Source organism: Dryobates pubescens, chromosome 31, assembly GCF_014839835.1.
Source record: "Dryobates pubescens isolate bDryPub1 chromosome 31, bDryPub1.pri, whole genome shotgun sequence".
Taxonomy (NCBI): domain Eukaryota; kingdom Metazoa; phylum Chordata; class Aves; order Piciformes; family Picidae; genus Dryobates; species Dryobates pubescens.
Genome location: NC_071642.1, coordinates 9,401,147 through 9,429,106, shown reverse-complemented (window position 1 = coordinate 9,429,106; position 27,960 = coordinate 9,401,147). Strand labels below are relative to the sequence as shown.

The 27,960-nt window shown below is 63.8% G+C and overlaps 1 protein-coding gene across 1 annotated transcript; it reads left to right on the top strand.

Moving 5' to 3' along the window:
* Nucleotides 1-8: 8 nt before the first annotated feature.
* Nucleotides 9-26,642, top strand: TCF7L1 (transcription factor 7 like 1). Its single transcript, XM_054175045.1, has 11 exons — nucleotides 9-281; nucleotides 362-422; nucleotides 1,224-1,354; nucleotides 19,452-19,535; nucleotides 19,651-19,783; nucleotides 21,423-21,525; nucleotides 21,983-22,066; nucleotides 22,947-23,090; nucleotides 23,183-23,342; nucleotides 25,348-25,455; nucleotides 26,006-26,642. Exons 1-11 carry the CDS (start codon nucleotides 78-80, stop codon nucleotides 26,603-26,605), a joined length of 1,812 nt encoding a protein of 603 aa, XP_054031020.1. The 5' UTR covers nucleotides 9-77; the 3' UTR covers nucleotides 26,606-26,642.
* The last annotated feature ends 1,318 nt before the right edge of the window (nucleotides 26,643-27,960 follow it).

Below are 27,960 nucleotides of genomic sequence, written 5' to 3'. Positions count from 1 at the left end.
CGGGCGGCGGCGGCGGCGACGACGGCGGGGGGAGCCCGGCGGGGCCGGAGCCAGAGGCGGACCCCCAGACCCCCACCATGCCGCAGCTGGAACCGGCGGGGGGGGACGACTTGGGGGCCCCCGACGAGCTCATCGCCTTCCAGGACGAGGGCGAGGAGCAGGACAAGGGCGCGGGGCGCGGCTCGGCCCACGGGGACCTGGACGAGCTCAAGTCCTCCCTGGTCAGCGAGACCGAGAACCGCGGCACCGGCACCGGTCCCAGCCCGGGCTCCGACTCCGAGGTGAGCCCGAGGGGTGGCGAAGAGGGGCTGGGAAGGGGGAGAGCCCTCCGCCCGGCCCCGCTCACTCGCTCTCCCCGCAGGCGGAGCGGCCCCCGCAGCCCCGGGAAAGTTTCCAGAAGCCGCGGGACTATTTGGCGGAAGGTACCGGCACCCCCCCGCGCCCGCTGCCCCCTCCCGGGCCCGCTTCCCCCCAGGCCCTCTCCCCGCCGCATCCCCCCGGGACCATCCGACACTTTGGAACTTCTTTGTTTCCGCCCCCGGCGGCGGGCGGGACCCCCCCGTGTCCGTCCCCCGTCCCCCCCATGTCCGCCCCTCGGTGTCCGTCCCCCCCACTATTGTAACACCCCCCCCCGCCCGGTCCTCTGTCTTCCCCCTCTCCCCGGTGTTCCCCCGTCCCCGCCACCGGAGAACTCGGTCCCGATCCTACCGCGCCTCCCGCGGGCCCCACCGGCTTCAGCTCCTGTCCCCGCTCCCCCGGCCCCTCACGCAAGGACCGATTCCCATCCCCCCGGAGGAACCGAGCCCGGGACCACCCCCCCGCAACACAGGCTTTTCCGGGAGCGACCGCGACCCCCACCCCAGGACCCCCCCAAGCAGCCGGGATCCACCCCCCCAACCCCGCCCCGGGGCGCTTGCTCCAAGGACCCCCCCGGGGCACCAGCCCAGCACCGCTCTGCAGCCGGGACAGCCCGCCGGGGGAGAACCAAAGACCCCCCCAAGAGCCTTGGGCACCCCCAGACGGCACCTAATCCCCCTCCTCAAATGGACACCCCCCCCCCCAAGGATCTTGAGCAACCCCAAACTGACCAACCCGTGACACACATCCCCCCTCCAAGGCCCAATCCTTGCACCCCCCCCCGCATGCAACTGCACCCCACCCCCGTGAGTGCACCCCCCCCGCCAGCTCCTGACCCTCTCTCCCCCCCCCGCTTCTCTCCCCAGTGGTCAGACGGCAGCAGGATGGGGTGTTTTTTAAGGGCCCCCCCTACAGCGGCTACCCCTTCCTGATGCTCCCCGAGCTGGGCAGCCCCTACCTCGCCAACGGAGCCCTCTCCCCCGGCGCCGCCCGCACCGTAAGTGCTCCCCCCGCCCCCCAACCCCGACACCCCTACCCGCACGACCCCCTCTCAGTCTCGGGGACGCTCCAGCCCGTCCTGGAAACAAAACCCAACAACCCCACGGCGAAACCGAGGAAGACATTTGGGGTGATCCCTTTTAGCTGGGGGTCGTTTTGCCCTTTTTCGGGGTGGGGTTGAACCCTCGGGGGGGCTGGGGAGGATTTGGGGCCCCCCCCACTCCCCTTCCCGGCCCCGAAACCTGACCCTGAGCTGCTGCTTTTCTCATTTAAAAGGAGCTCCTTCGCCTTTTGAAAGCTCTTAATGGGTGACATTGTCCGAGGGCTGCGGGGCTGATGGAGCCAACTGAGCCAGCGCTGGGGGGGAGGAGGAGAGGGGATTGACGCCTCCCACCCCCACCTCCCGGGATCCTGGGAGCTGACTTTGGGAGCACAAAGTGATTTTAGGAGCAGAAAAGGATTTGATGCCCAGCACCAGGTCTGGACCCGCCTGGCCCTTGCTGACATCCGGGGGGGTGTGGGGGGGTGTGCTCTTTGCCCATCCCAGCAGTTCTTTCCTTATCCCAGTGTTTTCCTCCCCATCCCAGATGTTCTCTTCCCATTCCAGGGGTTCTCCTCCCATTCCAGACATTCTCCCCCCAGCCCAGGTTTTTACTCCCCCCAGCCCAGGGATCTTCTCTCCATCCCGAGGGTTCTCTTCCCGACCCCGGGATTTCTGTCCCCATTCTGGTGGGGCTCTCACCCCATCTCAGGAGTTCTCCCCATCCCAAGGGGGTCTATGTCTCCATCTCAGGAGTTCTCTCCAGATTCCACAGGGGTTCTCCCCATCCCAGGGCTGCACCCCCCCACCCCCTCACCGCCCCCGAGTCTGGGGTTCTTTAATTCCAGGGTTCTCTCCCCATTCCAGGGGACTCTGTGTGCATTCCATGGCTTCTGTCCCTGTTCTGGGCATTCTCTCCCCATCCCAGGCATTTTCCTCCCCATCCTGAGGACTTTCTCTCCCCATTCCTGGGTTTCTTTCCCCATCCTGTTGGTTTGGCTTTCTTTTTTCCCCATTCCTAGGGGCTTCTCACCTCATCCCAGGAGGTTCTTTCCCTCTCCCAGGAGTTACCTTCCCATCCTGGGGAGTCTCTCTCCCCGTTCCAGATTTTCTTTCCCCATCCTCTTGGGTTTTTCTCCCCATCCCAGAGGTTTCCTCATTCCAGAGGTTCTTTTTCCATCTTAGAAGGTTCTCTCCCCATCCCAGGAGGTTCTCTTCTCCTTTCAGGAGTTCTCTTATTCCAGAGGTTCTCTCCTCATCCCAGGAGGTTCTCTCCCCATTCCAGCTGTTCTCTCCCCATTCCAGCTGTTCTCTCCCCATTCCAGCTGTTCTCTCCCCATTCCAGGGTTTCTCTCCCCATCCTGCTTGTTCTTCTCCCCATTCCAAGGTGATTCTTACCCCATTCCAGGCCTTCTTTCCCCATCCCATGCCTTTTCTCCCTATCCCTGGAGGTTCTGTCCTTATCCTCAGAAGGTCTCTCTCCATCCCAGGGCATTCTCCCCCCCTCCCTGTCAGGGATGCAGTTCCCAGCCATGGTACCCAGGGTATCCCAGGTGTATCCTGGGTGGTTTTCCAGGTGTATTTCTGGGGGTGGCTCTGGAGCTGGCACTGGACAGTGGGCTCCCAGCTCTGTGAAAACCACATTTCCCTATGGAATAGCTATGGGATGGCAAAACCCTGTAGAATGTATGTGGCAAAATCTCTATGGAATACATATGGAATGACAAAATCCTACAGATGGAATGTAGATGGGATGGCAAAATCCCTGTGGAATATCTATGGGATGGCAAACCCCTGTGGGTATGTGGCAAGATCCCTGTGGAAATGCATAGGGGATGGCAACAACCTATGGGAAGTAGATGGGATGGCAAAGAATGGCTACAGCTAAGGTGCTTCAGGCTCCCTGGCCAGGGTTTGCCAGCCAGGATCTGGCTTTCCTCTGGCACCACTTGGAGAGTTTTCCATGTTTTGGGGCTTTTCTTGGAGTTGCTTTAGTAGAAGGGAGAGGCTGGGGAGGGCAGGGGGAGCCCAGGCCTGCTGGCAGACAGAGAAGCTTCATAATCCCAATTTGTCACGTTTGGGATTGCTGCAGTTGGGAGATGATGCCCAGCTGGCCCTAATCCCAAATCCTGGAGAGAGAAGGACAAGGGATGGGGGCTGGGATTCATCTGGGAATGGCTGCTAACGGGAATTTAATGACTCCCAGAGTGGAAGTAGTTAAAAGGGGCTGGAAGAGAGCTGGTGGCAATCCCACGTTTGGACCCGGAGCCTGGAGAAGGGCTGGAGGGATGAGTGGGGATGGGAATGGGACAGGGCAGGGCTGGGGGTGTGTGCGTGGGGAAGGCAAGCCCGGGGTGCTGGGGGCACTTTGTGGGTGCACATCAAAGGTCAGTGGAGCAGGAGGGCTCCTGGGGCTGGATTCAGCTGCGTCACCCCCCGGGGCTGTGTCCTGCATCTGAGCTCTGCTCTGGTCAGCAGCCCTCCCCTTCCATGAGATCCTATGTGAGCAGCAGAGGGATCCACTGGATTCCAGGACATTGTCATGGCAGTGAGCCTGGACCAGGCCTTGGGCAGGTACAGGATCCTGGTCCAGCAGATGCAGCATCCTCAGTCCTGTCCCAGGTGCAGCTGGGCACAGCTTCCTCCGTCCCATCCCGGGTCTGGCCGGGCACAGCTTCCTCAATCCCGTACTGGATCCAGCCAGGTGCAGCATCCTCGGTCCCACACTGGATCCAGCTCAACAGAGCATCCTTGATCTCATGCAAAATCCAGCCAGGCACAAGATCCCCAATCTTGTACCAGACTGGGGATCAGCATTCCTGATCCTGGATGGCTGGGTGCAGCATCCTTGATCCCAAATGGATCCAGCCAAGGCACAGCATCCTCTTAACACCTCTGGATCTGTCTGTGCACAGCACCCTCAGTCCTGTACCATATCCAGCAGCATCCTCAATCCCATGACTGGATCTGGCCAGGCACAGCATCCTCGATCCCAAATGGATCCAGCCAGGTGCAGCATCCTCGGTCCCACACTGGATCCAGCTCAACAGAGCATCCTTGATCTCATGCAAAATCCAGCCAGGCACAAGATCCCCAACTTTGTGCCAGATTGGGGATCAGCATTCCTGATCCTGGATGGCTGGGTGCAGCATCCTCGATCTCAAATGGATCCAGCCAAGGCACAGCATCCTCTTAACACCTCTGGATCTGTCTGTGCACAGCACCCTCAGTCCTGTACCATATCCAGCAGCATCCTCAATCCCATGACTGGATCTGGCCAGGCACAGCATCCTCGATCCCAAATGGATCCAGCCAGGTGCAGCATCCTTGGAGCCCTGTGGATCCAGCTGGACACAGCATCCTTGATCCTGCAGGGATCCAGCCAGGCACAGCATCCATGATCCCGTACTGGGTCCAGCTGAGCACAGCAGCCTCGATCCCATAGGAATGTGGCTGGATGCAGCATCCTCAGTTCCCTAGGGATCCGTCTGAGCACAGCATCCTCAACCCCATCTCGGATCTGCCCGGGTGCAGCACCCCTGATCCCGCAGGCCAGCTGCAGCTCCGCAGCAGGGCCGCAGGGCACCGAGCTCTGTGCCGGCAAATCCTCTCCCACCCTCCCCCTGGGAGGCTCCGGGCAGGACAGGGCCTGCAGAGCGCAGAGCTGGGGAGCAGGAGGCCGCAGAGCAGCCCTGGGAGCCTGGGCTTTGTTTTTCCTGTTTCCTCCTTTCTCCTCTCAGTCGCTGGAGGAAATGAGCTGGTCCCTGGGATCCTCCATCCTGGTGGCCTTGCCTTGATCCACATGGGAAAGGAACCCCAAATGGTCTCGGATTTGTGTGTCCAGGAGGTGCTGCAGCTGGGGCAGGAGCTGGGCCTGGGCCTGCTGCAGGACTTGCTTTGGACACAGCAGGCTGGGATTTGGATCCCTCTGCTCCAAAATCTGGGAAAGCTGTGAGCACAGCACCGAACCAGGAGCACCAACGTGCTGGGCACTGAAGCCCTGGGATGCTCCTGAGCTCCTGCCACCTGAACAGCAGCTGGAGATCTGGGAGGACCTCACCAGGATCACTTGGCCCTGCTCAGGGTGTTGGTTTCTGGGCTCCTCGAAGCTGTTGGAGGATCTAACAACAGGATCCCATCGGGAGCAGCTTTTCAGCATGGTTTTCCCCGTGGGTGCACTGTGAATCAGGGATCCTTGAGGCTGAGTTTGGCTCCCTGGGATCATGGGAGACACAATTCCACCAAACATGAAGGTTCCCAAGGATGGGATGGAAGAGGAAAAAGCTCCGTGGGCACCAGAGCTGTGAGCTGGCTGGATACAAACTCCTGGCACTGGATCCATCCCATCAGGATCATTTGGAGCTGGAGGCTTTTATCCCAAGCACAGAAGAAGCTGGATCTAGACTGGGGTGAAATCCCACCTCCAGTCCCTGGGATCCTCCTCAGATAGGGGAAGGGATGGAAGTGGCCACTTGGCACCCTCAGAACGGCCACAGCCACTCTGGGGGGTGAAGGGCAGAGAGGAAAAACCTGCCCCAGGGATTGTTGTTCTTTGCTTCCATCCAAAAAGCAGCTGGGCCCCAGGAATCCGAGTCTGGAGGCAAAGCCAAAACTTCCTGGGTGTGGAAATCTACCTGAGATACCCAGACAGTTCCTGTGCCCCACCACAGGGCCAGGGTAATTAACACAGCAGGGTAATTAATGCCCCGGGGGGGTTGTGTATTCCCAACGGATGAAGAACCAAAGGGGACCTGGGCTGGGGGTGGCTTCGGTCAGCCCAGTTCCTGAGGATCCCCCGTGGGCTGTGCTCCAGCAGCAGATCCATGGAGGAAAAGTGGTGCTGTGGCCTCCTGCTGCCAAGGGGAAGGATCCAAACCCGGCCCTCTGGCAAGGGAAGGAGGGATGGGGACATGGAAACTGGGAGGCTCTGGCTGAGCGGGGAGGGCTGGAGCGTGCGCCCGGCGGGATGAGGGATGGAGGGGTTGGGATGGGAGCGCTGGAATGGAGATGCTGGGGTGACAGTGTTGGGAGGGGGGTGTTAGGATCAAGTTGTTGCTGAGATGGGGGCAGCAGGATGGGAGTGCTGTGATGGAAGTGCTGGGAATGGGGGGGGGGGAGGGGAGGGGCACGTTTGGGGTGCTCACTTGTGCTGGGCATCCCCCAGCCAGCTCTGTCCGTCCCTCGCTGCTGCACTCCAGGCACTTCCCTGGGATCTTTGGTTTGTTTGGGATCTGCTGCTTTGCTTGGCAATCCACACCCAGTGCCGCCTGCCTTCCCCACCTGGAAAATATTAAGGGGAAAACAAGGAATTTTTTCCCACTTTCTGGCTTCTCAGTGCAGCCACTGCCACCAACCCCCCCCCCTCACCCCCCCAGCCCTCCCCGTGCCTCAGTTTCCCCACCCGGAGGTGCCTGTTGAGCCTTTGCACACAATGGCCCCTTTGTGTCTCTCCCTAATTAATGCTCCTCGGCTAATTACCCTGCCTCGGGTTTTTGGTGAGGAGGGTTGGGTTTTTTTTTTTGGGGGGGGTGGGGGTGGGGGGGAGGCTAAATGAGACCTCCAGGAGGTTTCCAACTAAATTCCCCCTTCCAGCTTCTCCCTCCTCCCTCCCTTTTCCAACACGATTCCCAAATTAAAGCGATGAAGTAAGCGCTCCGGGCGCCGCGCACAAGCGCGGGGTTTGTGAGTGGGACTCGACATTCATCATCCTTCTGGAATTCCCAGCAGCTGCTTCTCATTAACTTGGCTTCCTCCGAGGCGCTGGCGGGAGCCGGCCCGAGAGGAGCCGGGCGAGGAGCGGCCCCGCGCGGCCCGCCCGAGGAGGAGGAGGGTGAAGGGCAGGGGGAGCCAGGCTAGCGCCCGCGGCCCAGCTGCCCGGGCTTAGATCGGGGGTTGGGGGGTGGCGTTCTGAAGGGATGAGCTGAGGGAGGGACTCCAGGGGAGGAAGAAGAGTGCTGGGGATGGTTTGCTTCGTGGCTTGCTGCTTTTTAGGGGTTTGGTAATGATGTCGCCCTGGGATCCCTGAGCCTGGGGATCCCTGGACCCCTGGGTATCTGGGTGTCCTCAAACCCTGGGAATCCCTGAGCCCCGAAATCTCAAGCCCCAGGATTCCTGAGCTCTGGAATCCCTGAGCCCTGAGGATCCCTGGACCCCAGGAGCCCTCAGCCCTGGGATTCCTCAAGCCCCAGGATTCCTGAGCTCTGGAATCCCTGAGCCCTGAGGATCCCTGGACCCCAGGAGCCCTCAGCCCTGGGATTCCTCAAGCCCCAGGATTCCTGAGCTCTGGAATCCCTGAGCCCTGAGGATCCCTGGATCCCAGGAGCCCTCAGCCCTGGGATTCCTCAAGCCCCAGGATTCCTGAGCTCTGGAATCCCTGAGCCCTGAGGATCCCTGGATCCCAGGAGCCCTCAGCCCTGGGATTCCTCAAGCCCCAGGATTCCTGAGTTCTGGAATTCCTGAGCCCTGGGGATTCCTAGACCCCAGGATCCCTGAGCCCTGAAGATCCCTGGACCTCAGGAGCCCTGAGCCCTGGGATTCCTGGACCCCAGGATCCCTGAGATACTGAGCCCTGGGACTCCTTGGAGGCATGGCAAAGGGCAGGGGAGGTGGCAGGCTGTGATCCTGGGAGAGCTGCTGTGCCATGGGTGCTGCTGCAGGTAGGGGATCTGCCCCCCCCGCAGAGCCCTGCAGTGTCCCGTAGGTGCTCTCGGGGGGTACAGGATCCCCTTGGTGCCCCCTGGCATTGCCAAGCAGGATGCAGAGCTGCTTCTCCAGGGTGCCAGCCCCCCAAAAGTCCCTTGAACCCCCTTCCCTGGCCGACCATCCTGCCTCGTGGCCCCCCAGACCCAAGGGGAGGTTTTGAAGCCCGGAGGATTTTTCCTGGCAGGGCGGGGCCGAGCCCCTGGCTCCCGCGGGGACTCCCCCCCGGGCCGTGCGCGGCGGCTGCCGGCGCGGCGCAATGAATGGAGGCATTGAGCGGCAGGGAGAGCGCCGCGGCCCCGCACAAAGGGCCTGGGGCGGCGGGGAAGGCAGGCACCGAGAGGGGAAGGCAGGCACCGAGAGGGGAAGGCAGGCACCGAGCGGGGGAGCGGGGAGGGGACTGCTGCGGGCAGGGGTCCTGCCTGGTACGGGGCTTGGCTTACGGCTGGGTGTGTGTGTGAGGGGTGCTCACGGGTGAGAGGTGCTCAGGGGTGCCCACGGCTGAAAGATGATTTGGGCACTCATGTAGGACACCCATGGTGAGGGATGTTCAAGGAAGGATGTGAAGGTGCCCGTGGTGAGGGATGTTCGGGGCACCCACATGTGGAGGAAGCTCGAGGTGCCCGTGGTGAGAGATGTTCTGGGCACCCATGGGTGTGGGATGCTTGGGACAACCACATCTGGAGGATGCTTGGAGCAGCCATGGGGGAAAGATACTCAGGGTGCCTCCAGGCAAGGGGTGCTCAGACCACCCACAGGCAGGGAATCTTGGGGCATCCATGGCTGAGAGAAGAGTGCTTGGGACATCCCTGCACCAAGGTTGCTTTGGGATGAGGCTGCACTGCCAGCTGGATCCTAGCAATGTTCCAGCCTCATCCTGCTTCCTCCAATCCCTTCCATCCCCTTGCTGCCTTCATCCATGGGGTTGTGGCCAGGGCTGAGCTGTTGGGCAGGTGCCACCCAGCACAGTGATGGCTGTGGCTTGAGGTGGGCACCGAGCACCAGCTCCGAGTTCATCCCAGCTGGAGGGGTTTTGGCTATTTCTCAGCTCCCAGATTTCCTTCTGGTTTCTCATCCCAGTGCTGTTGGCATTTCAGTGTCTGTGTGCTGCTGGCTGATGGGTTTGGGCTGCAGCATGGGAATAGCTGAGCTTCCTTGATCCACCCCCCCCACTCCAGCCCAGTGTCTCCACCTGAGATGGCCTTTCCCTGGCATGGGTGATCCTTAGAGGTTGTCCTGTGATTGCCTTACAGAAGGAGGTTTTCTCTTCCCCCTCCTTCCCTCCCCACCCCCCTTCCCTCCATTGCTCTCTTCTTTCCTTTTCCCTGCCCTTTTTTCTCTCCTTTCTTTCCCTTTTCTCCTTTTTTCCTTCCCCTTGTTTTCCTTCCCCTTGTTTTCCTTCCCCTTGGTTTCCTTCCCCTTGGTTTCCTTCCCCTTGGTTTCCCTTCCCCTTGGTTTCTGCCCCTTATTTCTTCCCCCTTTCTCACCACTTTTCCCATTTCCCTCCCTTTTCCATCCCTTTCCCTCTTTTCCCCTCATTCCCTCTTTTCCTTATTCCCCCCCTTTTCCCTCCTGTTTCTCCCCTTTCCCCCCCTCTTTTTCCTCCCTTCCCCTCCCATTTTCTCCCACACTTTCCCCCTTTTCCCACCCATTTCTCCCCCACACTTCCCCTCCTTATTTTGTCCTCTTACTGGGGGCTCCCTTCCCCACATCTCCCCTTGCTCCCAACCCCTTCACCACATTTCTGGGGTTTGGGGCAGCTTTGTGGTTTTCCCTCTGTTTCCCTCACAGATTCAGGGTCTTCCCCCACCGTCATCAGGGCTATGAACCCCAATTCCCCCCAGATCCCACCTCTGTGCCCCCCAAACTTAGCTGATTTTATCCCACAGAATAAAATCCCAAAGCTCAGCGCTGGATCTTGGGGTGCAGCAGCACTGGGGTGCATCCAGCATTGGGACAGAGACTTTGGGGGCTCCATGAAACACCCCCCCAGACCCCCCCCCCTCAACTCCACTTGCTCCCTCCATGCTTGGCTGCTCCCCTGTCCCCCAGCATAGATTTTGGGATGAATCCAGGGGGGAAAGGGTCTGGAATAGGGGGGGGAGGGGGGGTTAGGGTGAGCTGTCAGTCACCCCACAGCTGTGTAAACAGGCAGGGGGCAGGCAGGGCTTGGGGGGCTCAGAGGTGACCTTGTCAGGGCTTGCAGAGCCTGGAGGCTCCTCAGAACCCTGGGAATTGGGGCTGGAAAAGCCAGCGTGGGGGTTGAGGTCCCACCTCCAGCTGCTCCAGGCTGTTCCCTGGCTGGGGGGGGGACAGGCTGGTTTCTAGGTTGGCCATGGCGGGGGGTGGGTAGGGATGAGTGGCTGGGAGCCAGCATGGTGTGGATCCTAACCATGGAGTTCCTGAGGATCATCTCCTGCTGGAACATGCCTGAGGGAAGGGAAGAGCAGGAACTAGGGCAGAGATTCACCTGGAAAAGCAGCAGCTCAGGGCCCAGAGGGGAGGCAGGTGGGGAGGAGTCCACTGAGCCCTGTGCCAGTAGCATCGGGTCCAGGAACACTAGGATGTGCGGGGTTGGGATGTGAGGGGCTGGGGTGCACGGGGCTGGGGTGAGAGGGGTTGGGGTGAACGGGGCTGGGATGCGCAGGGGCTGGGGTGCATGGGGCTGGGGTGCGCGGGGCTGGGGTGCGCGGGGCTGGGGTGCGCAGGGGCTGGGGTGCGCGGGGCTGGGGTGCGTGGGGTTGGGGTGCGCGGGGCTGGAGTGCGCGGGGCTGGGGTGAGCGGGGCTGGGGTTCGCGGGGCTGGGATGCGCAGGGGCTGGGGTGCGCAGGGGTTGGGGTGCGCAGGGGCTGGGGTGCGCAGGGGTTGGGGTGCGCAGGGGCTGGGATGCGCAGGGGTTGGGGTGCGCAGGGGCTGGGGTGCGCAGGGGTTGGGGTGCGCGGGGGTTGGGGTGCGCGGGGGTTGGGGTGAGCGGGGCTGGGGTGCGCGGGGCTGGGATGCGCAGGGGCTGGGGTGCGTGGGGTTGGGGTGAGCGGGGCTGGGATGCACAGGGGCTGGGGTGCGCAGGGGCTGGGATGCGCAGGGGCTGGGGTGAGCGGGGCTGGGGTGCACAGGGGCTGGGGTGCGCGGGGCAGGGGTGCGCGGGGCAGGGGTGCGCGGGGCTGGGGTGCGCAGGGGCTGGGGTGCGCGGGGGTTGGGGTGAGCGGGGCTGGGGTGCACAGGGGCTGGGGTGCGCGGGGCAGGGGTGCGCGGGGCTGGGGTGCGCAGTGGCTGGGGTGCGCAGGGGCTGGGGTGCGCGGGGGTTGGGGTGCGCGGGGCTGGGGTGCACAGGGGCTGGGGTGCGCGGGGCAGGAGTGCGCAGCGGTTGGGGTGCGCGGGGCAGGGGTGCGCGGGGCTGGGGTGCGCGGGGGCTGGGGTGTGCGGGGGTTGGGGTGTGCGGGGGCTGGGGTGCGCGGGGGCTGGGGTGCGCGGGGCTGGGGTGCGCGGGGCTGGGATGTGCAGGGGCTGGGGTGCGCGGGGGCTGGGGTGCGCGGGGGCTGGGGTGCGCGGGGCTGGGGTGCGCAGGGGTTGGGGTGCGCGGGGTTGGGGTGCGCGGGGGCTGGGGTGCGCGGGGGTTGGGGTGCGCGGGGGCTGGGGTGCGCGGGGCTGGGGTGCGCAGCAGTTGGGGTGCGCGGGGGCTGGGGTGCGCGGGGGCTGGGGTGCGCGGGGGCTGGGGTGCGCGGGGCTGGGGTGCGCAGGGGTTGGGGTGCGCGGGGTTGGGGTGCGCGGGGGCTGGGGTGCGCGGGGGTTGGGGTGCGCGGGGGCTGGGGTGCGCGGGGGTTGGGGTGCGCGGGGGCTGGGGTGCGCGGGGCTGGGGTGCGCGGGGCTGGGGTGCGCAGCAGTTGGGGTGCGCGGGGCAGGGGTGCGCGGGGCTGGGGTGCACGGGGCTGGGATGCGCGGGGGCTGGGATGCGCGGGGCTGGGATGTGTGGGGGTTGGGATGCGCGGGGGCTGGGGTGCGCGGGGCTGGGATGCGCGGGGGTTGGGGTGAGCGGGGTTGGGGTGCGCGGGGCTGGGGTGAGCGGGGCTGGGGTGCGCGGGGGTTGGGGTGCGCAGGGGTTGGGGTGCGCAGGGGCTGGGGTGCGCGGGGCTGGGGTGCGCAGGGGCTGGGGTGCGCAGGGGTTGGGATGCGCAGGGGCTGGGGTGAGCGGGGCTGGGGTGTGCGGGGTTGGGGTGAGCGGGGGCTGGGGTGCGCGGGGGCTGGGATGCGCAGGGGCTGGGGTGCGGGGGGGCTGGGGTGTGCGGGGTTGGGGTGAGCGGGGGCTGGGGTGCGCAAGGGCTGGGGTGCGCAGGGGTTGGGATGCGCAGGGGCTGGGGTGCGGGGGGGCTGGGGTGTGCGGGGTTGGGGTGAGCGGGGGCTGGGGTGCGCGGGGGCTGGGATGCGCAGGGGCTGGGGTGCGCGGGGGCTGGGGTGCGCGGGGCTGGGATGTGCAATGTCAGGAGGTTGGGAAGTGCCAGGCTGTGACCCCAGGGCAGGCAGTGCTGGGATCTGTGACCCTGGGCTGTCAGATGCTGGAGATGCAGCACCAGGACAGGCAGCTCCAGGATGCACCACACTGGGACATGGAAGAGCAGGGCCTGAGATGCTTTGCCACCCCACAGTGCTGGGGTGTGGGACCCCAGGCCACGCAGTGCCAGGATCTGGAACACAGATATGCAGCCCTGGGACATGGGACAGTGGCAGGGTGTAGAGTAGTGACAGTCAGTGAGGGCCACCCAGTGAGGGACACCCAAGGACGGACACTCATTGGGGACACTGAACGAGGGACACCCGGTGAGGGACACCCGGTGAGGGACACCCGATGCGGGACACCATCACCACCACCACCACCGAACCCGACCTGCCCCCAGACAGAGACCAGGAGGCTCGGTGGTGCCTGTGGGCTGTGGCAGGGGAGGGGTTAAGCCCTGCTTTAATTGGGGATGGGGGGGAGGGGGTGTGGTGGTGAGGAGGAGGCTGCAGCCCAGGCTCTAATCTCTCTGGAATGTGACCCATTCTCAGCCCCATTGCCAGCCCTGTTCCCAGCCCTTTACAGCTCTGAGCCTCCACTTCCCTCTTGGGTGGCAGACTGGGAGCTGTGGGCAGGATGGGGCTGAGATGGTGGTGATGGAGGAGGATCCATTTTCCCCTTTCTCCCCCTCTTTCCCCCCCCTTTCCCCTTCTCCCCCTTATTCCCTTCCCTCCCCTTTCCCCTTTTTGCCTTCCTTCCCCCCCTCTTTCCTCATTTCCCCCCATTTTCCCACAGTTTTTCTCCCTTTCCCCAATTTTTCCCCTTTCCCCCAATTTCATTGTTCACCTTTCCCCCCTTTCTCCCTCTCCCCTCATTTCCCTCTATTTTCCCTCCTTTCCCTCCATTTCTCTCATTTCCTCCCTTCCTTCCCCTTTTCCCCCATTTCTCCCCCATTTCCCTCCCCTTTTCCCCCCATGTTCCCCATCTTTTCCCATTCCCCCCCATTTCCCCCTCCTTTTCCCCCCTTCCTCCTATTTCCCCCCTCCCCCTCCCTTTTCCACCATTTCTCCCTCTCCCCTCCTTTTCCTGCCTTTCCCCTCCTTTTTCCCTTCTCCCCCCCTTTCCCACTGGTCCTTTTCCTGCTCCCTGCTTTCTGTCTAGACAGGGCAGGTCCCCCCTGTGCCTCCCCAAAGCCCACTGTGACCCCCAGAAGCCTTCTCCGATGCCTCCCCAGCAGCTCCTCCCTTTCTGAAGGGCCCAGAAGGTCTCTTGGTGGGAAGGGCAACATCTGCCAGGCCCCAGCAGCCCCTGGCCATGCTGGGGACATCTCAGGCATCAACCACCTGTGGCTGTGGGGAGACCCTGGGCAGCTGCAGGGATGTCCCCAACACCTCCTGGTGGAGTTGGGACATCTCCTGATGGACCTGGGGGTCATGGTGTTGGGACATCTAATGATGAGAGGCCTGCAGCATCTCCTGTCAGGGACCAGTGCAGGTATGAGGATGCTCAGAGCATCTCTCGGTGGCCGTGGAGATGTTGGTGCACTTTGTGTCGTGCAAGCATGGCCATGGGGATGCTCAGGACCTCTCATCATGGCCATGCAGATGGCACCTTGTGGGTTGTGGCTGCCACCACAGCCAGCCCAGCAGTGTCCCTGGCACCAGCCATGCCAGCTTTGGTGATGGGTGGGGTGGTGGCACTGGGCTGGTTGGCAGCAGCCCAATCCTGGGGCTGCTCTGCCACCTTCATGGCTAGGAGCTGGGGGTGCAGCTTCAGGATGCTGTGAGCTTGGGGAGCATGAGGGGGGCAGTGGGGCATGAGGGGGTCACAGTGGGGCATGGGAGGTGATTACATGTTGTGGCAGGTCAGTGTGGGTCACGGTGTCTGGTGGCAGGTCATGATGGGTCACGGTGGGTCTTGGTGGGCCGTGGCAGGTCATGGTAGGTCATGGCTGGTCATAGAGGGTCATGGCAGGTCATGACTGGTCATGGCAGGTGTTGGCGGGTCATGGCAGGTCATGGAGGGTCGTGGCAGGTCATGGAGGGTCGTGGCAGGTCATGGGGGATCATGGCAGGTGATGGCAGGTGTTGATGGGTCACGGCAGGTCATGGTGTGTCATGGCGGGTCTTGCCGGGTCATGGTGGGTCATGGCAGGTCTTGGTCTTGCCGGGTCATGGTGGGTCTTGGCGGGCCTTGGCAGGTCATGGTGGGTCTTGGTGGGCCTTGGCAGGTCATGGTGGGTCTTGGTGGGCCTTGGCGGGTCATGGTGGGCCTTGGCAGGTCTTGGCATTCATGGTGGGTCATGGCGTGTCATGGTGGGTCTTGGCAGGTCATGGTGGGTCTTGGCAGGTCATGGTGGTCATGGTGGGTCTTGGTCATGGCATGTCATGGCGTGTCTTCGTGGGTCATGGCATGTCTTGGTGGGTCATGGCGTGTCATGGTGGGCCTTGGTGGGTCATGGCAGGTCATGACAGGTCATGGCAGGTCTTGGCGGGACATGGCAGGTCTTGGCAGGTATTGGCGGGACATGGTGGGCCTTGGTGGGTCATGGCATGTCTTGGCAGGTCATTGTGCGTCATTATGTCTTGTGACAGGTCATGGTGGGTTATGGTGTGTCATGGTAGGTCATTGTGGATCTTGGTGGGTCGTGGCAGGTCATGGTGGGTCATGGTAGGTCTTGGCGGGTCATGGTAGGTCATGGTGGGCCATGGCAAGCCATGGTGGGTCATCATGGGTCACAGGGGGTCTTGGTGGGTCATGGCAGGTAATGGTAGGCCATGGTAGGTCATGGTGGGTCATCATGGGTCGCAGGGGGTCTTGGTGGGTCATGGCAGGCCATGGCAAGCCATGGTGGGTCATCATGGGTCACAGGGGGTCTTGGTGGGTCGTGGCAGGTACTGGTAGGCCATGGTAGGTCATGGTGGGTCATCATGGGTCACAGGGGTCTTGGTGGGTCGTGGCAGGTACTGGTAGGCCATGGCAAGCCATGGTGGGTCATCATGGGTCACAGGGGTCTTGGTGGGTCGTGGCAGGTACTGGTAGGCCATGGCAAGCCATGGTGGGTCATCATGGGTCACAGGGGTCTTGGTGGGTCGTGGCAGGTACTGGTAGGCCATAGTAGGTCATGGTGGGTCATCATGGGTCACAGGGGGTCTTGGTGGGTCATGGCAGGCCATGGCAAGCCATGGTGGGTCATCATGGGTCACAGGGGTCTTGGTGGGTCATGGCAGGTACTGGTAGGCCATGGCAAGCCATGGTGGGTCATCATGGGTCACAGGGGTCTTGGTGGGTCGTGGCAGGTACTGGTAGGCCACGGTAGGGCTGCTCGGTGGGTAAGGAGCTGCCCGGGTGCTCAGTGGTGGGAGCGCAGCTGGAGGGCAGTGGCAGCGGTGTCCCTCGGGGCTCTGGGCTGGGCTCTGGGCTGGGCTCTGGGCTGGGCTCTGGGCTGGCTGAGGTTTGTGCCAGTGCCACAGGCAGTGGGACTGAGGCAGCAGCGGCAGTGAGCAGCGGGCACCGGGCTGAGCGGCGCCGGCCGTGTGCCAGAGGGCAGGATGGCATCCAGGGGGAGCTGGGCAGGCTGGAGAGCTGGTGCCAGGGGAACCTCCTGAGGCTCAAGAAGAGCAAGGGCAGGTCCTGCACCTGGGCTGAGCAATCCTCACTGCCAGCACAGGCTGGGGGAGGAGGGGAGAGAAAGCAGCCCTGAGGAGAAGGCCTTGGGGGTGCTGGTGGGGGAGGAGCTGGCCAGGAGCAGGCAGTGGGAGCCTGCAGCACAGAAGGCAAATCCCAGCCTGGGCTGCATCCACAGCAGCACTGCCAGAGACCCAGAGAGGTGATTCTGGCACTGTGCTCTGCCCTGAGGAGACCTCACCTGGAGTACTGCATCCAGGTCTGGAGCCCTCAGCACAGGGAGGACCTGGAGCTGATGGAGAGGCTCCAGAGGAGGCCATGAAAATGCTCAGGGGGTTGGAGCAGCTCTGCTGTGGGGACAGGCTGAGGGAGCTGGGGGTGTTCAGCCTGGAGAGGAGAAGGCTGCAGGGAGACCTTAGAGCAGCTGCCAGTGCCTGAAGGAGGCTGAAGGAAGGATGCAGAGAGACTGTTTGCAGAGGCCTGCAGGGACAGCTCCAGGGACAATGGCTTCAACCTAGAGCAGAGCAGATTGAGACTGGATGTGAGGAACAAGGTCTGCAGCAGGAGGCTGCTGGAACACTGCAGCAGGCTGCCCAGGGAGGTGGTTGAGGCTCCAGCCCTGGAGATACTCAAGGTGAGGCTGGACAGGGCTCTGGGCAACCTGATCTGGTGGAGGATGTCCCTGCTGAGGGCAGGGCTTGGACTGGAGGAGCTCTGGAGGTCCCTCCCGGGCACCACTCCATGATTCTGTGCCCATGGTGGGTCACAGGGGTCATGGCAGGTCATGGTGAGCCCACGTGGCTCACGGGTTCAGCACATGCCAGGCATCCTCAGGGGGCACCTGAGGCCAGACCTGCTGCCAGCTCACCAGCACCAGCAGGGTCCTGCTGCCCTTGTCCTGGCACTGCCCAAAGCATCCCCAGCCCTGCCCAGAGTGTCCCCTGGCACTGCCCAAGGCGTCCCTGGGCAGGGGGTGCTGCAGCAGCCTGTGAGGGACCAACAGGCTTGGAAGCTGCACAGGTGCAGGAGGGGATACTGGGGATGGAGAGAGGGATACTGGAGGAGCAGGAAGGGATACTGGAGGTGCAGGAGGAGCTGGGGAATGGATGCCTGAGGTGTACTGGAGGTGCAGGAGGGGATGCTGGAGGTGCAGGAAGGGATGCTGGAGGTGCAGGAGGAGCTGGGGAATGGATGCCTGAGGTGTACTGGAGGTGCAGGAGGGGATGCTGGAGGTGCAGGAAGGGATGCTGGAGGTGCAGGAGGAGCTGGGGAATGGATGCCTGAGGTGTACTGGAGGTGCAGGAGGGGATGCTGGAGGTGCAGGAAGGGATGCTGGAAGTGCAGGAAGGGATGCTGGAGGTGCAGGAAGGGATGCTGGAGGTGCAGGAGGAGCTGGGGAATGGATGCCTGAGGTGTACTGGAGGTGCAGGAGGGGATGCTGGAGGTGCAGGAAGGGATGCTGGAGGGAGTGGGGGTGCAGGTTGCAGGGGGTCAATTGGGAAGGAATCAGGAGGCAGTGCTGGTGTTGGGGGGCTCCAGGCCACTCTGGAGGGGGCTGCAGGAGGCAGTGCAGGCTCTGGAAGAGTTAACCTCCAGCAGCTCCTTCCAGCTGCTGGGGATCAGGCTTGGTGCTGGGGGAAATTCCTGCCGGCAGCTGCCACATTCCCAGCCCCAGAAGCTCCCTCCCTGCTGGCTGCCGGGAAATGCCTCCGGCCAGCAGCCTCCAACACAAAGCAGCTTTCTTCTGGGGGGCCAGGGGGACACCCCCACGGTGGCAGGCAAGCTTCAGCCCAGGGAGGGGGAAGGAAAACCCCCCCCCCAACCCCCAAACCGTTCATTTGTGCCTCCCCCCAGCCCCACTATGGGGGGGAGGTGTTCTGGGACCAGGGGCAAGTTTGGGGGCTGGGCAGAGGTGTTTGGGGGCTGGGGGTGGGGAGGTGTTTTGGGGCCTGGAGGTGTTACCATGGAGAAGTTTTGGGGCCAAGAGAAGGTTTTGGGACTGGGGGAAGATATTCTGGGGCCAGGAAATGTTTTGGGGCTGTGGGATATTTAAGGGCTGGAGGGAGATGTCTTCAGGCCAGGGAGAGGGTTTGATGCCAGGAGGTGTTTTGAGGCCAGGGAGATGTTTGGGGGGCTGGGAGGGGGGAGGTGATTCGGGACCAAAGGGAAGTTTTGGGACCAGGAGGTGTTGTGGGGCTGGGGAGGAGATGGTTTTGGACCATGGAGAAGTTTTGGGGCCAAGAGATGTTTTGGGCCTGGGGGGAGATGTTTTGGGACCAGGGGGAAACTTTGGGTCTGGGAGGTGTTTGTGAGGGCTGGGGGATATATAGGGGCTGGGGGAAGTGGTTTTGGGGCCAGGGGGTGTTAGCATGGAGAAGGTTTGGGGCCAAGAGAGGTTTTTGGAGCTGGGGGGAGATATTTTGGGGGCCAGGAGGTGTGTAGGGGCTGGGGAGAAGGTTTGGGGCTGGGGGATGTTTGGGGGCTGGGACAGATGTTTTGGGCCCAGGAGCAGTTTTGGGGCCAAGAGATGCCAGGAGGTGTTCTGGCACCATGGAGAAGGTTTGGGCCCAGGAGATGTGTTTGGGGCTCTGGAATGTTTGGGGGCTGTGGGGAGATACTGTGGGGCCAGGGGCAAGTCCTGGGACTCGGGGAATGCTTTGGGGCTGCAGGGAGATGTTTCAGGGCTGGGAGGTGTTCGGGGGCTGGGGAGAGATGTTTTGGGGCCAGGAGATGTTTGGGGACCCTAGGGGATGTTTTGGGCCTGGGGGAAGGTGTCTGGGGGCCAGGGGGTGTTACCATGGAGAAGTTTTGGGGCCAGGAGAGGTTTCAGGGCTGGGGGGAAGATATTTTGGGGCCAGGAGAGGTTTTGGGGGCAGGAGAGGTTTTAGGCTTAGAGGGACATTCTGGGACCATGGGGAAGTCTCAGGGCCAAGAGATGTTTTGGGGCTGTGGGAAGATATTTTGAGGCCAGGGGGAAGTTTTGGGGCCAGGGAGATGTTTTGGGGCTGGGAGGAAGATATTTTAGGGCCAGGAGGTGTTTTGGGACCATGGAGAAAGCTTGGGGGACCAGGAGGTGTTGTGGGGCCAAGGGCACGTTCTGGGGCCAGGAGCTGTTCTGATGCCTGGAGGTGCTTTGGGAGAGGGCAGGGTGGGGAAGTTTTGGGAGCAGGGAGGAGGTGTTTGGGGCCTGGGGGTGGCTGCTGTGTGGCCAGGCTGGGGGCTGAGGCTGTGTGCCTGCAGTACCTGCAGGTGAAGTGGCCGCTGCTGGACGTGCCCGCGGGTGCCACGCTGAAGGACAGCCGCTCGCCTTCGCCCGCACACCTGGTGAGAGCAGCACCACCCGGGGGGGGACATCCCCGGGGGAACCCCCCCCTGTGATGCTGACAGGGGGGTGGTCTGGGGGGAGGTGTGGTTGTTTCACCCTGCCTGTGCCCTGCAGTCCAACAAGGTCCCGGTGGTGCAGCATGGCCACCACATGCATCCCCTGACGCCGCTCATCACGTACAGCAACGACCACTTCCCGCCAGCCTCGCCCAGCGGGCACCTCTCCCCTGACATCGACCCAAAGACAGGTGAGCAGCCCCAGGCAGGGCAGCCAGGGCCACAGCACACCCTCAGCCAGCTTGCTGATGGCACCAAACTGGCAGCAGTGCCTGGCACCCCACTGAGCTCTGCTGGCAGCCAGCCTGACCAGGGTGGGGGGCAGAGGAACCTCAGGAGGTTCAAGCAGGGCACGGGCAGGGTCCTGCCCCTGGGGAGCAACAACCTCCTGCAGCAGCACAGCTGAGGGGGAACCTGCTGGGAAGCAGCTCCAGGAGAAGGAGCTGGGAGGGCTGGGGGACAAGAAGGTGCCCAGGAGCCAGCAGTGTGCCCTGGGGGCCAAGAAGGCCTCAGTGGTGTCCGGGGGGGCATGGAGGAGAGTGTGGGCAGCAGGGCAAGGGAGGCTCTGCTGCCCTCTGCCCTGCCCTGGGGAGCCCACAGCTGCACTCCTGGCTCCAGCTCTGGGCTCCCCAGTTGCAGAGCCTGGGAAGTGCTGGGGAGAGTCCAGGGCAGGCTGGGAAGCTGCTGAGGGGCCTGGAGCAGCTCTGGCAGCAGCAAAGGCTGAGAGCCCTGGGGCTGAGAGCCTGCAGAAGAGCAGCCCCAGAGGGCAGCTGAGCAATGCTCAGCAAGAGCTGAAGGAGCTGTGGGGGGCAGGAGGCTGGGGCCAGACTCTGCTGAGTGGTGCCCAGGGCCAGGCCAAGGGGCAAGGGGCACAAACCTGAACAAAGAAAGTTCCATCCAAACATGAGGAGGAACTTCTTAGCTTTGAGGGTGGCACAGCCCTGTAGCAAGCTGCCCAGAGAGGTGCCAGGGAGCTTGTGGAGTCTTCATCTCTGGAGACATTCAAAACCCATCCTGATGTGTTCCTGGGTGCCCTGCCCTGGGTGCCCCTGCTCTGGCCAGGGGTGGACTGCATGATCTCCAGAGATCCCTGCCAGCCCCTGCCATGCTGTGATGCTGTGAGCAAAGGCACTGTGCCAGTGTGGTGCCATGCTGGCAGTGGGAGGCTGCTCTGCTTCCAGATGGCCTTCACAGCCTGGTCTGGGGGTACTGGCAGGGGGATGCAGCTGGTGGTCCTGGCCTGGCTGTGGGTTGGGCCTGGGGGATGTGGGGACCCCTCCAGGTCTCCCTTATGGTTCTCTCAGCTGCTGTAGGTAGACAGATGAAGAAGTGGGGTGCTGGGAGAAGGATGGGGTGCTGGGAGAAGGATGGGGTGCTGGGAGAAGGATGGGGTGCCAGTCTTCTGGGTGGGGTGCTGGGAGAAGGATGGGGTGCTGGGAAGGAGATGAGGTGCTGGGAGAAGGATGGGGTGCTGGGAGAAGGATGGGGTGCCAGTCTTCTGGGTGGGGTGCTGGGAGAAGGATGGGGTGCTGGGAAGGAGATGGGGTGCTGGGAGAAGGATGGGGTGCTGAGAAGAACCAGGAGCCATAGAGTTGTTTTGGTTGGAAGAGAGCTCTAAGATCAAGTCCAGCCATCAAGAAGATCTGGTGCAGGAAGGAGGATGGGGTGCTCAGGGGGAGGGCACTGGGGGAGGTGGGGTGCTCAGGGGGAGGGCACTGGGGGAGGTGGGGTGCCTGGGGGAGGGTGCTCAGGGCAGCTGGGGTGCCTGGGAGCAGACAGGGTGCCCTGTCCATGCCCAACTCTGCTTCCCCCTCGTGCCTGTGCCCGCAGGGATCCCGCGGCCGCCGCACCCCTCGGAGCTGCCTCCCTACTACCCTCTGTCCCCCGGAGCCGTGGGGCAGATCCCACACCCGCTGGGCTGGCTGGTGCCACAGTAAGGATGCTCTGGGGGCTTAATCCCACCACCACCTGACCTGCCCCAGGCAGCTCCTGGGAGCTCCACATCCCCTTGACCCCCACACCCCTCTGATCCTGACGTCCCCCTGACCCCACATCCCCTTGAGCCTCACATCCCCTTGAGCCTCACATCCCCTTGAGCCTCACATCCCCTTGAGCCCCATGCCCCCCTCAGCCCACCCCCCCCATCCCCATCCCCGCCTCAGCCCCCCATCCCCTCAGCCCCACATCCCCCTGATTCCCTTTTCCTCCTCTCCCCACATTCTCCTGGGAGCCCCATGGGACCCCAAGGGCTCTCCTGGGAGCTGGGAAGTTGGGGGGCTCCCTGCTGCTGGGAGCTTTGGGTGCCATCAGGAGAGACAGGGGCCAGAGAGCAGCTGGGCCCCCCCGTGCTGCTGGGGGCTGGTTTCCCACCCAAGGCTCTGTGCTGGCAGGCAGGGGCAGCCTGTGTACTCTATCCCCCCCGGAGGCTTCCGCCACCCCTACCCTGCCCTCGCCATGAACGCCTCCATGTCCAGGTGAGTCCCAGGGACCCTTCTTGGACAGCCCAGGGCTGGCAGTGTGCCCTTGGCTGCTTCCCTTGGGACGATGTGGGATTGGTGACCCCAGGGAGACCCTCCCCCCACCCAGGCACAGGGGGTTGTGGTGATCTCCTCAGATGAAAATGCCCCTGGTGGTGGTGCCCACGGGTGGGGGCATCACTTCTGTTGGGTTCGTGCTGCCACCTTGGGCAAGCTGGGGTGGCACCCAGGGTGAAAGCAGACCCGCAGCTGGGTGGAGGCTGGAGGTGTCTTGGCCCAGGAGGTTCTCAGGAGGGTTTGGGGTGGAACTCTGGAGGTGTTCAAAGCCAGGCTGGAGAAGAGAAGGCTCCAGGGAGAGCTCAGAGCAGCCTTCCAGTACCTGAAGGGGCTGCAGGAGAGCTGGGGAGGGACTTTGGGCAAGGGCTGGGAGTGCCAGGCTGAGGGACAGTGGCTTTGAGCTGGGAGAGGGGAGACTGAGACTGGAGAGGAGGAAGAAATTGTTGAGAGTGAGGGTGGGGAGAGCCTGGCACAGGCTGCCCAGGGAGGCTGTGGCTGTCCCCTCCCTGGAGGTGTTGAAGGCCAGGCTGGATGAGCCTTGAGCAGGCTGTGCTGGTGGGAGGTGTCCCTGCCCAGGGCAGGGGGCTGGAGCTGGCTGAGCTTTGAGCTCCCTTCCAGGCTCAGTCCATAGAATCATAGAATTGTTAGAGTTGGAAGAGAGCTCAGAGCTCAGCCAGCTGCAGCCCCCTGCCCTGGGCAGGGACACCTCCCACCAGCACAGCCTGCTCAAGGCTCATCCAGCCTGGCCTTCAAAGCCTCCCTGAGCTGCTGGTGCCCATGGGCAGCTCACCAGCCCTCTGCTCCTGCTCCCCCCCTGCAGTTTGATGTCCAGCCGCTTCTCCCCACACATGGTCCCACCGCCCACCCACGGCCTGCACCCCTCGGGCATCCCGCACCCCACCATCGTCTCCCCCATCGTGAAGCAGGAGCCGGTCCAGCCCAGCGTCAGCCCCGGGGGCACCTCGTGAGTGGGGGCAGGGGGGGCTGTGCCCTGCCGCCGGGCAGCGCGGCCCCGGGGCGCGGAGCGGGCCCTGAGTCCCCTGGCCCCGCCTGCAGGAAGTCTCCTGTCACTGTGAAGAAGGAGGAGGAGAAGAAGCCTCACATCAAGAAGCCTCTCAACGCCTTCATGCTGTACATGAAGGAGATGAGGGCCAAGGTGGTGGCCGAGTGCACGCTGAAGGAGAGCGCAGCCATCAACCAGATCCTGGGCCGGCGGGTGCGGCACCTCCCCGGGCACCTCTCCTGGCACCTCCCGGGGCACCTCCCCATGGCACCTCCCCTGGCATCTCCCTGGGCACCTCCCCTGGCACCTCCCCATGGCACCTCCCCATGGCACCTCCCCTGGCACCTCCCCTGGCATCTCCCCATGGCACCTCCTCTGGGCACCTCCCCGGGCACCTCCCCTGGCATCTCCCCATGGCACCTCCTCTGGGCACCTCCCCGGGCACCTCCCCTGGCATCTCCCCATGGCATCTCCCCGGGCATCTCCCTGGGCACCTCCCGGGGCACCTCTCCTGGCACCTCCCGGGGCACCTTCCGGGGCACCTCCCCTGGCACCTCCCGGGGCACCTCCCTGGGCACCTCCCCGGGCACCTCCCTGGGCACCTCCCCGGCACCTCCCCTGGGCATCTCCCCTGGCATCTCTCTGGGCACCTCCCCTGGCATCTCCCCATGGCACCTCCCCAGGCACCTCCCCTGGGCATCTCCCCTGGCATCTCCCTGGGCACCTCCCCTGGCACCTCCCTGGGCACCTCCCCTGGCACCTTCCCTGGCGTCTCCCCAGCACCTCCCCGGGCATCTCCCCTGGCATCTCCCTGGGCACCTCCCTGGGCACCTCCCCTGGCACCTTCCCTGGCGTCTCCCCAGCACCTCCCCGGGCACCTCCCCGGGCCCTCCCCAGGCACCTCCCCTGGCGTCTCCCCTAGCACCTCCCTGGGCATCTCACTGGGCACCTCCCCAGGCACCTCCCTGGACATCTCCCCGGTGCCTCCCCGGGCATCTCACCGGGCACCTCCCTGGGCACTTCCCCTGGCACCCCCCCAGGCACTCACTGGGCACCTCCCCTGACACCTCCCTGGGCACCTCCCTGGGCACTCACTGGGCACCTCCCTGAGCACCTCCCCTGGCATCTCCCCTGACACCTCCCCTGGCACCTCCCCGGACACCTCCCTGGGCACCTCTGTGCCCACTGCCTGACATCATACAGCAGCCTCCATCCCTCCTGACCCCACCTCTGCCTCTGGCCCTTGGCCAGCCCAGGGGGTCCTGGGGAGCTGGAGGGAGACCTGGCTGGCAGTGGGCCGGGGGGGGCTGGGAGCTGTGCGGCCCCGAGGGTGGGCTCAGAGCCAGAAGTGTGGCTGGAGGGGGGGAGTGTGGAGCTGGGGGTTGCAGGGTGGAGCTGGGGTTCTTAGGGTAGATCTGGGGGTTGCAGGGTGGAGCTGGGGTTTGCAGCATGGAGTTGGGGGTTTCAGGATGGATTTAGGGGTTGCAGGGTGGAGCTGGGGGTTGCAGCATGATTTGGGCTTTTTGCAACGTTGCTCAGGGGGTTGTAGTTTGGCTTTGGGTTTGTAGCATGGATTTAGGGTTGGCAGCTTGGCTGTGGGGTTCCAGGCAGGTGTCTGTGGGTTCCTGGGCTGGCTGTGGGGTTCCCAGGCAGGTGTCTGTGGGTTCCTGGGCTGGCTGTGGGTTCCTGGGCTGGCTGTGGGGTTCCAGGCAGGTGTCTGTGGGTTCCTGGGCTGGCTGTGGGGTTCCCAGGCAGGTGTCTGTGGGTTCCTGGGCTGGCTGTGGGGTTCCTGGGCTGGTTGTGGGGTTCCCAGGTGTCTGTGGGTTCCTGGGCTGGCTGTGGGGTTCCAGGCAGGTGTCTGTGGGTTCCTGGGCTGGCTGTGGGGTTCCCAGGTGTCTGTGGGTTCCTGGGCTGGCTGTGGGGTTCCAGGCAGGTGTCTGTGGGTTCCTGGGCTGGCTGTGGGGTTCCCAGGTGTCTGTGGGTTCCTGGGCTGGCTGTGGGGTTCCCAGGCAGGTGTCTGTGGGTTCCTGGGCTGGCTGTGGGGTTCCCAGGCAGGTGTCTGTGGGTTCCTGGGCTGGCTGTGGGGTCAGGGCAGCTTGGCTGTGGGGTTCCCAGGCAGGTGTCTGTGGGTTCCTGGGCTGGCTGTGGGGTTCCCAGGCAGGTGTCTGTGGGTTCCTGGGCTGGCTGTGGGGTCAGGGCAGCTCTCCTGTCCCCGCAGTGGCACTCCCTGTCCCGGGAGGAGCAGGCCAAGTACTACGAGCTGGCACGCAAGGAGCGGCAGCTGCACTCCCAGCTCTACCCAACCTGGTCGGCGCGCGACAACTACGTGAGTGCCCCCCGAGGGGTCCCCTCCTGCCCCCTTCTTGACTCCCAGGGGGTTCCTTGGTGTCTGGCTGGTGGGAGGTTGCCTCCAGTGCCTGGGGAGGTGTTTGGGGTGCTGAGTCCCTAGGGATGCTCTGCTGCCCTCAGAGGCTGCTGCGTTCTCCTGGGAAGCTCAGGGGCACCATTGGCATCGCTCAGCAGCACGGGGAGGGGATTCTGCCCTCTGCTCTGCTCAGCCCCCACCTGCAGCACTGCCTCCAGCTCTGGGGGCCCCAGCACAAGAAGGACCTGGAGCTGCTGGAGAGGGTCCAGAGGAGGCACAGGCTGCCCAGGGAGGCTGTGGCTGCCTCCTCCCTGGTGGTGTTGAGGGCCAGACTGGATGAGGCCCTGAGCAAGCTGGAGGGAGGTGTCCCTGCCCACGGCAGGGGTTGGCACTGGATGAGCTTCGAGGTCCCTTCCAGCCCAACCCATTCCATCCACCCCTCACCCGTCCAGCAGCCCCGAGGGCTGCCCCCTGGCAGAAAGCCACCTGAGCACCTCCCGCTCTTTGCCAGGGCAAGAAGAAGAAGCGGAAGCGCGAGAAGCTGGCACAGCAGCAGAGCCACGAGCCCGAGGGTGAGTGCGGCCCCGGCCGGCGCCGCCCGCGGCCCTGCCCGGCGCTGAGCCCTGCCCTGTGCCCCGCAGGCTCGCCGGCGCCCCGCAGCAAGAAGCCCTGCGTGCCCTACCCGGCGGCGGAGAGGCCCTGCGGCAGCCCGGCCTCGTCCCACGGCAGCATGCTGGACTCCCCTGCCACGCCCTCGGCCGCCCTGGCCTCGCCCGCCGCGCCCGCGCCCACCCACTCCGAGCAGGCTCAGCCTCTCTCCCTCACCACCAAGCCCGAGGCCAGGGCTCAGCTCGCTCTGCATTCAGCCACCTTCCTCCCGGGCAAAGCTGCTGCTTCTGCTGCTGCTTCTTCTTCCTCCTCTTCCTCTTCTTCTTCCTCCTCCTCCTCTTCTTCCTCCTCCTCCTCCAGCCTGGGCACTCCACCCACACTCCTCTCCAGACCCATCCCCTTCTCCTCCGTGCCCCCCACGGCTCTCCTGGCCTCCCCTCCAGCCAGCTTGGCTGTGCTGCAGACACAGCCCCTGTCCCTGGTCACCAAATCTGCTGACTGAGGGCAAATCCTGGTTCCCCCCCCTCCCCCCCTCCCCCCTCCCCAGCTTCCTGTCCCCTTCCTGTCCCTTTGTCCCTGCTGTACATTTTGCAGAAGCCACAATCAAGAACCCAAGGCAGCCAAACCCATTTATTGGTCAATATTTGACCCTCTCTGAACTCTTTTGGGAGCAGGCTCTGGAGGAAGAGGCTTCCTGCCCCGCGCTGCCGCCGGCAGCCGGCCCAAAGACCGTTTTTGTTACAAAAAAAAAAGAGAAAAAAGGGAAAAAAAGAAAAAAGGAAAGAAAACCAAACCAAAACCCAACCCAGAGCCTCCAGAAGCTGCTGCTGCTGGCAGCCTGTGAGCTGAGCACGGGCAGCCCGGGCACGGCGACGCCAGCGGCCCGGCCGGGAGGCAGAGCGGGCCCCGAGGACGCTGCTCCCCGGCGGGCTGCAGGAGCCGGGGCTGAGCCCTGGGCTGGGGGAAGGCTCTCTGGGGGCTGCCCCCCCGGGGAACCACTTTGGTATTTTTCACAAAAGGAAATAAAAAGATCAGCTGCAGCTCTCCGGCCCCAGCCTGGGCAGTGCCCGCGGCCGCAGCGCGGCGCCACAGCACGGCGGGCACCCTGCACCCCGGGAGCGCGGCAGGGGGCACTGGCTGTGTGCTGGGAAGGGTCCTGGGCTGGGGCTGGGGGTGTGTCCTGCATGGGGCTCTGGGTGTGTCCTGGATGGGGCTCTGGGTGTGTCCTGGAAGGGGCTCTGGGTGTGTCCTGGATGGGGCTCTGGGTGTGTCCTGGAAGGGGCTCTGGATGTGTCCTGGAAGGGGCTCTGGATGTGTCCTGCATGGGGCTCTGGATGTGTCCTGGATGGAGCTCTGGGTGTGTCCTGGGATGGAGCTCTGGATGTGTCCTGGAAGGGGCTCTGGATGTGTCCTGGGATGGAGCTCTGGGTGTGTCCTGGGATGGAGCTCTGGTTGTGTCCTGGAAGGGGCTCTGGTTGTGTCCTGGGATGGGCTCTGGATGTGTCCTGGAAGGGGCTCTGGATGTGTCCTGGGATGGAGCTCTGGATGTGTCCTGGAAGGGGCTCTGGATGTGTCCTGGAAGGGGCTCTGGTTGTGTCCTGGAAGGGGCTCTGGTTGTGTCCTGGGATGGGCTCTGGATGTGTCCTGGAAGGGGCTCTGGATGTGTCCTGGGATGGAGCTCTGGATGTGTCCTGGGATGGAGCTCTGGATGTGTCCTGGGATGGGCTCTGGATGTGTCCTGGAAGGGGCTCTGGTTGTGTCCTGGGATGGGGCTCTGGGTGTGTCCTGGATGGGGCTCTGGGTGTGTCCTGCATGGGGCTCTGGCTGTGTCCTGGGATGGGGCTCTGGATGTGTCCT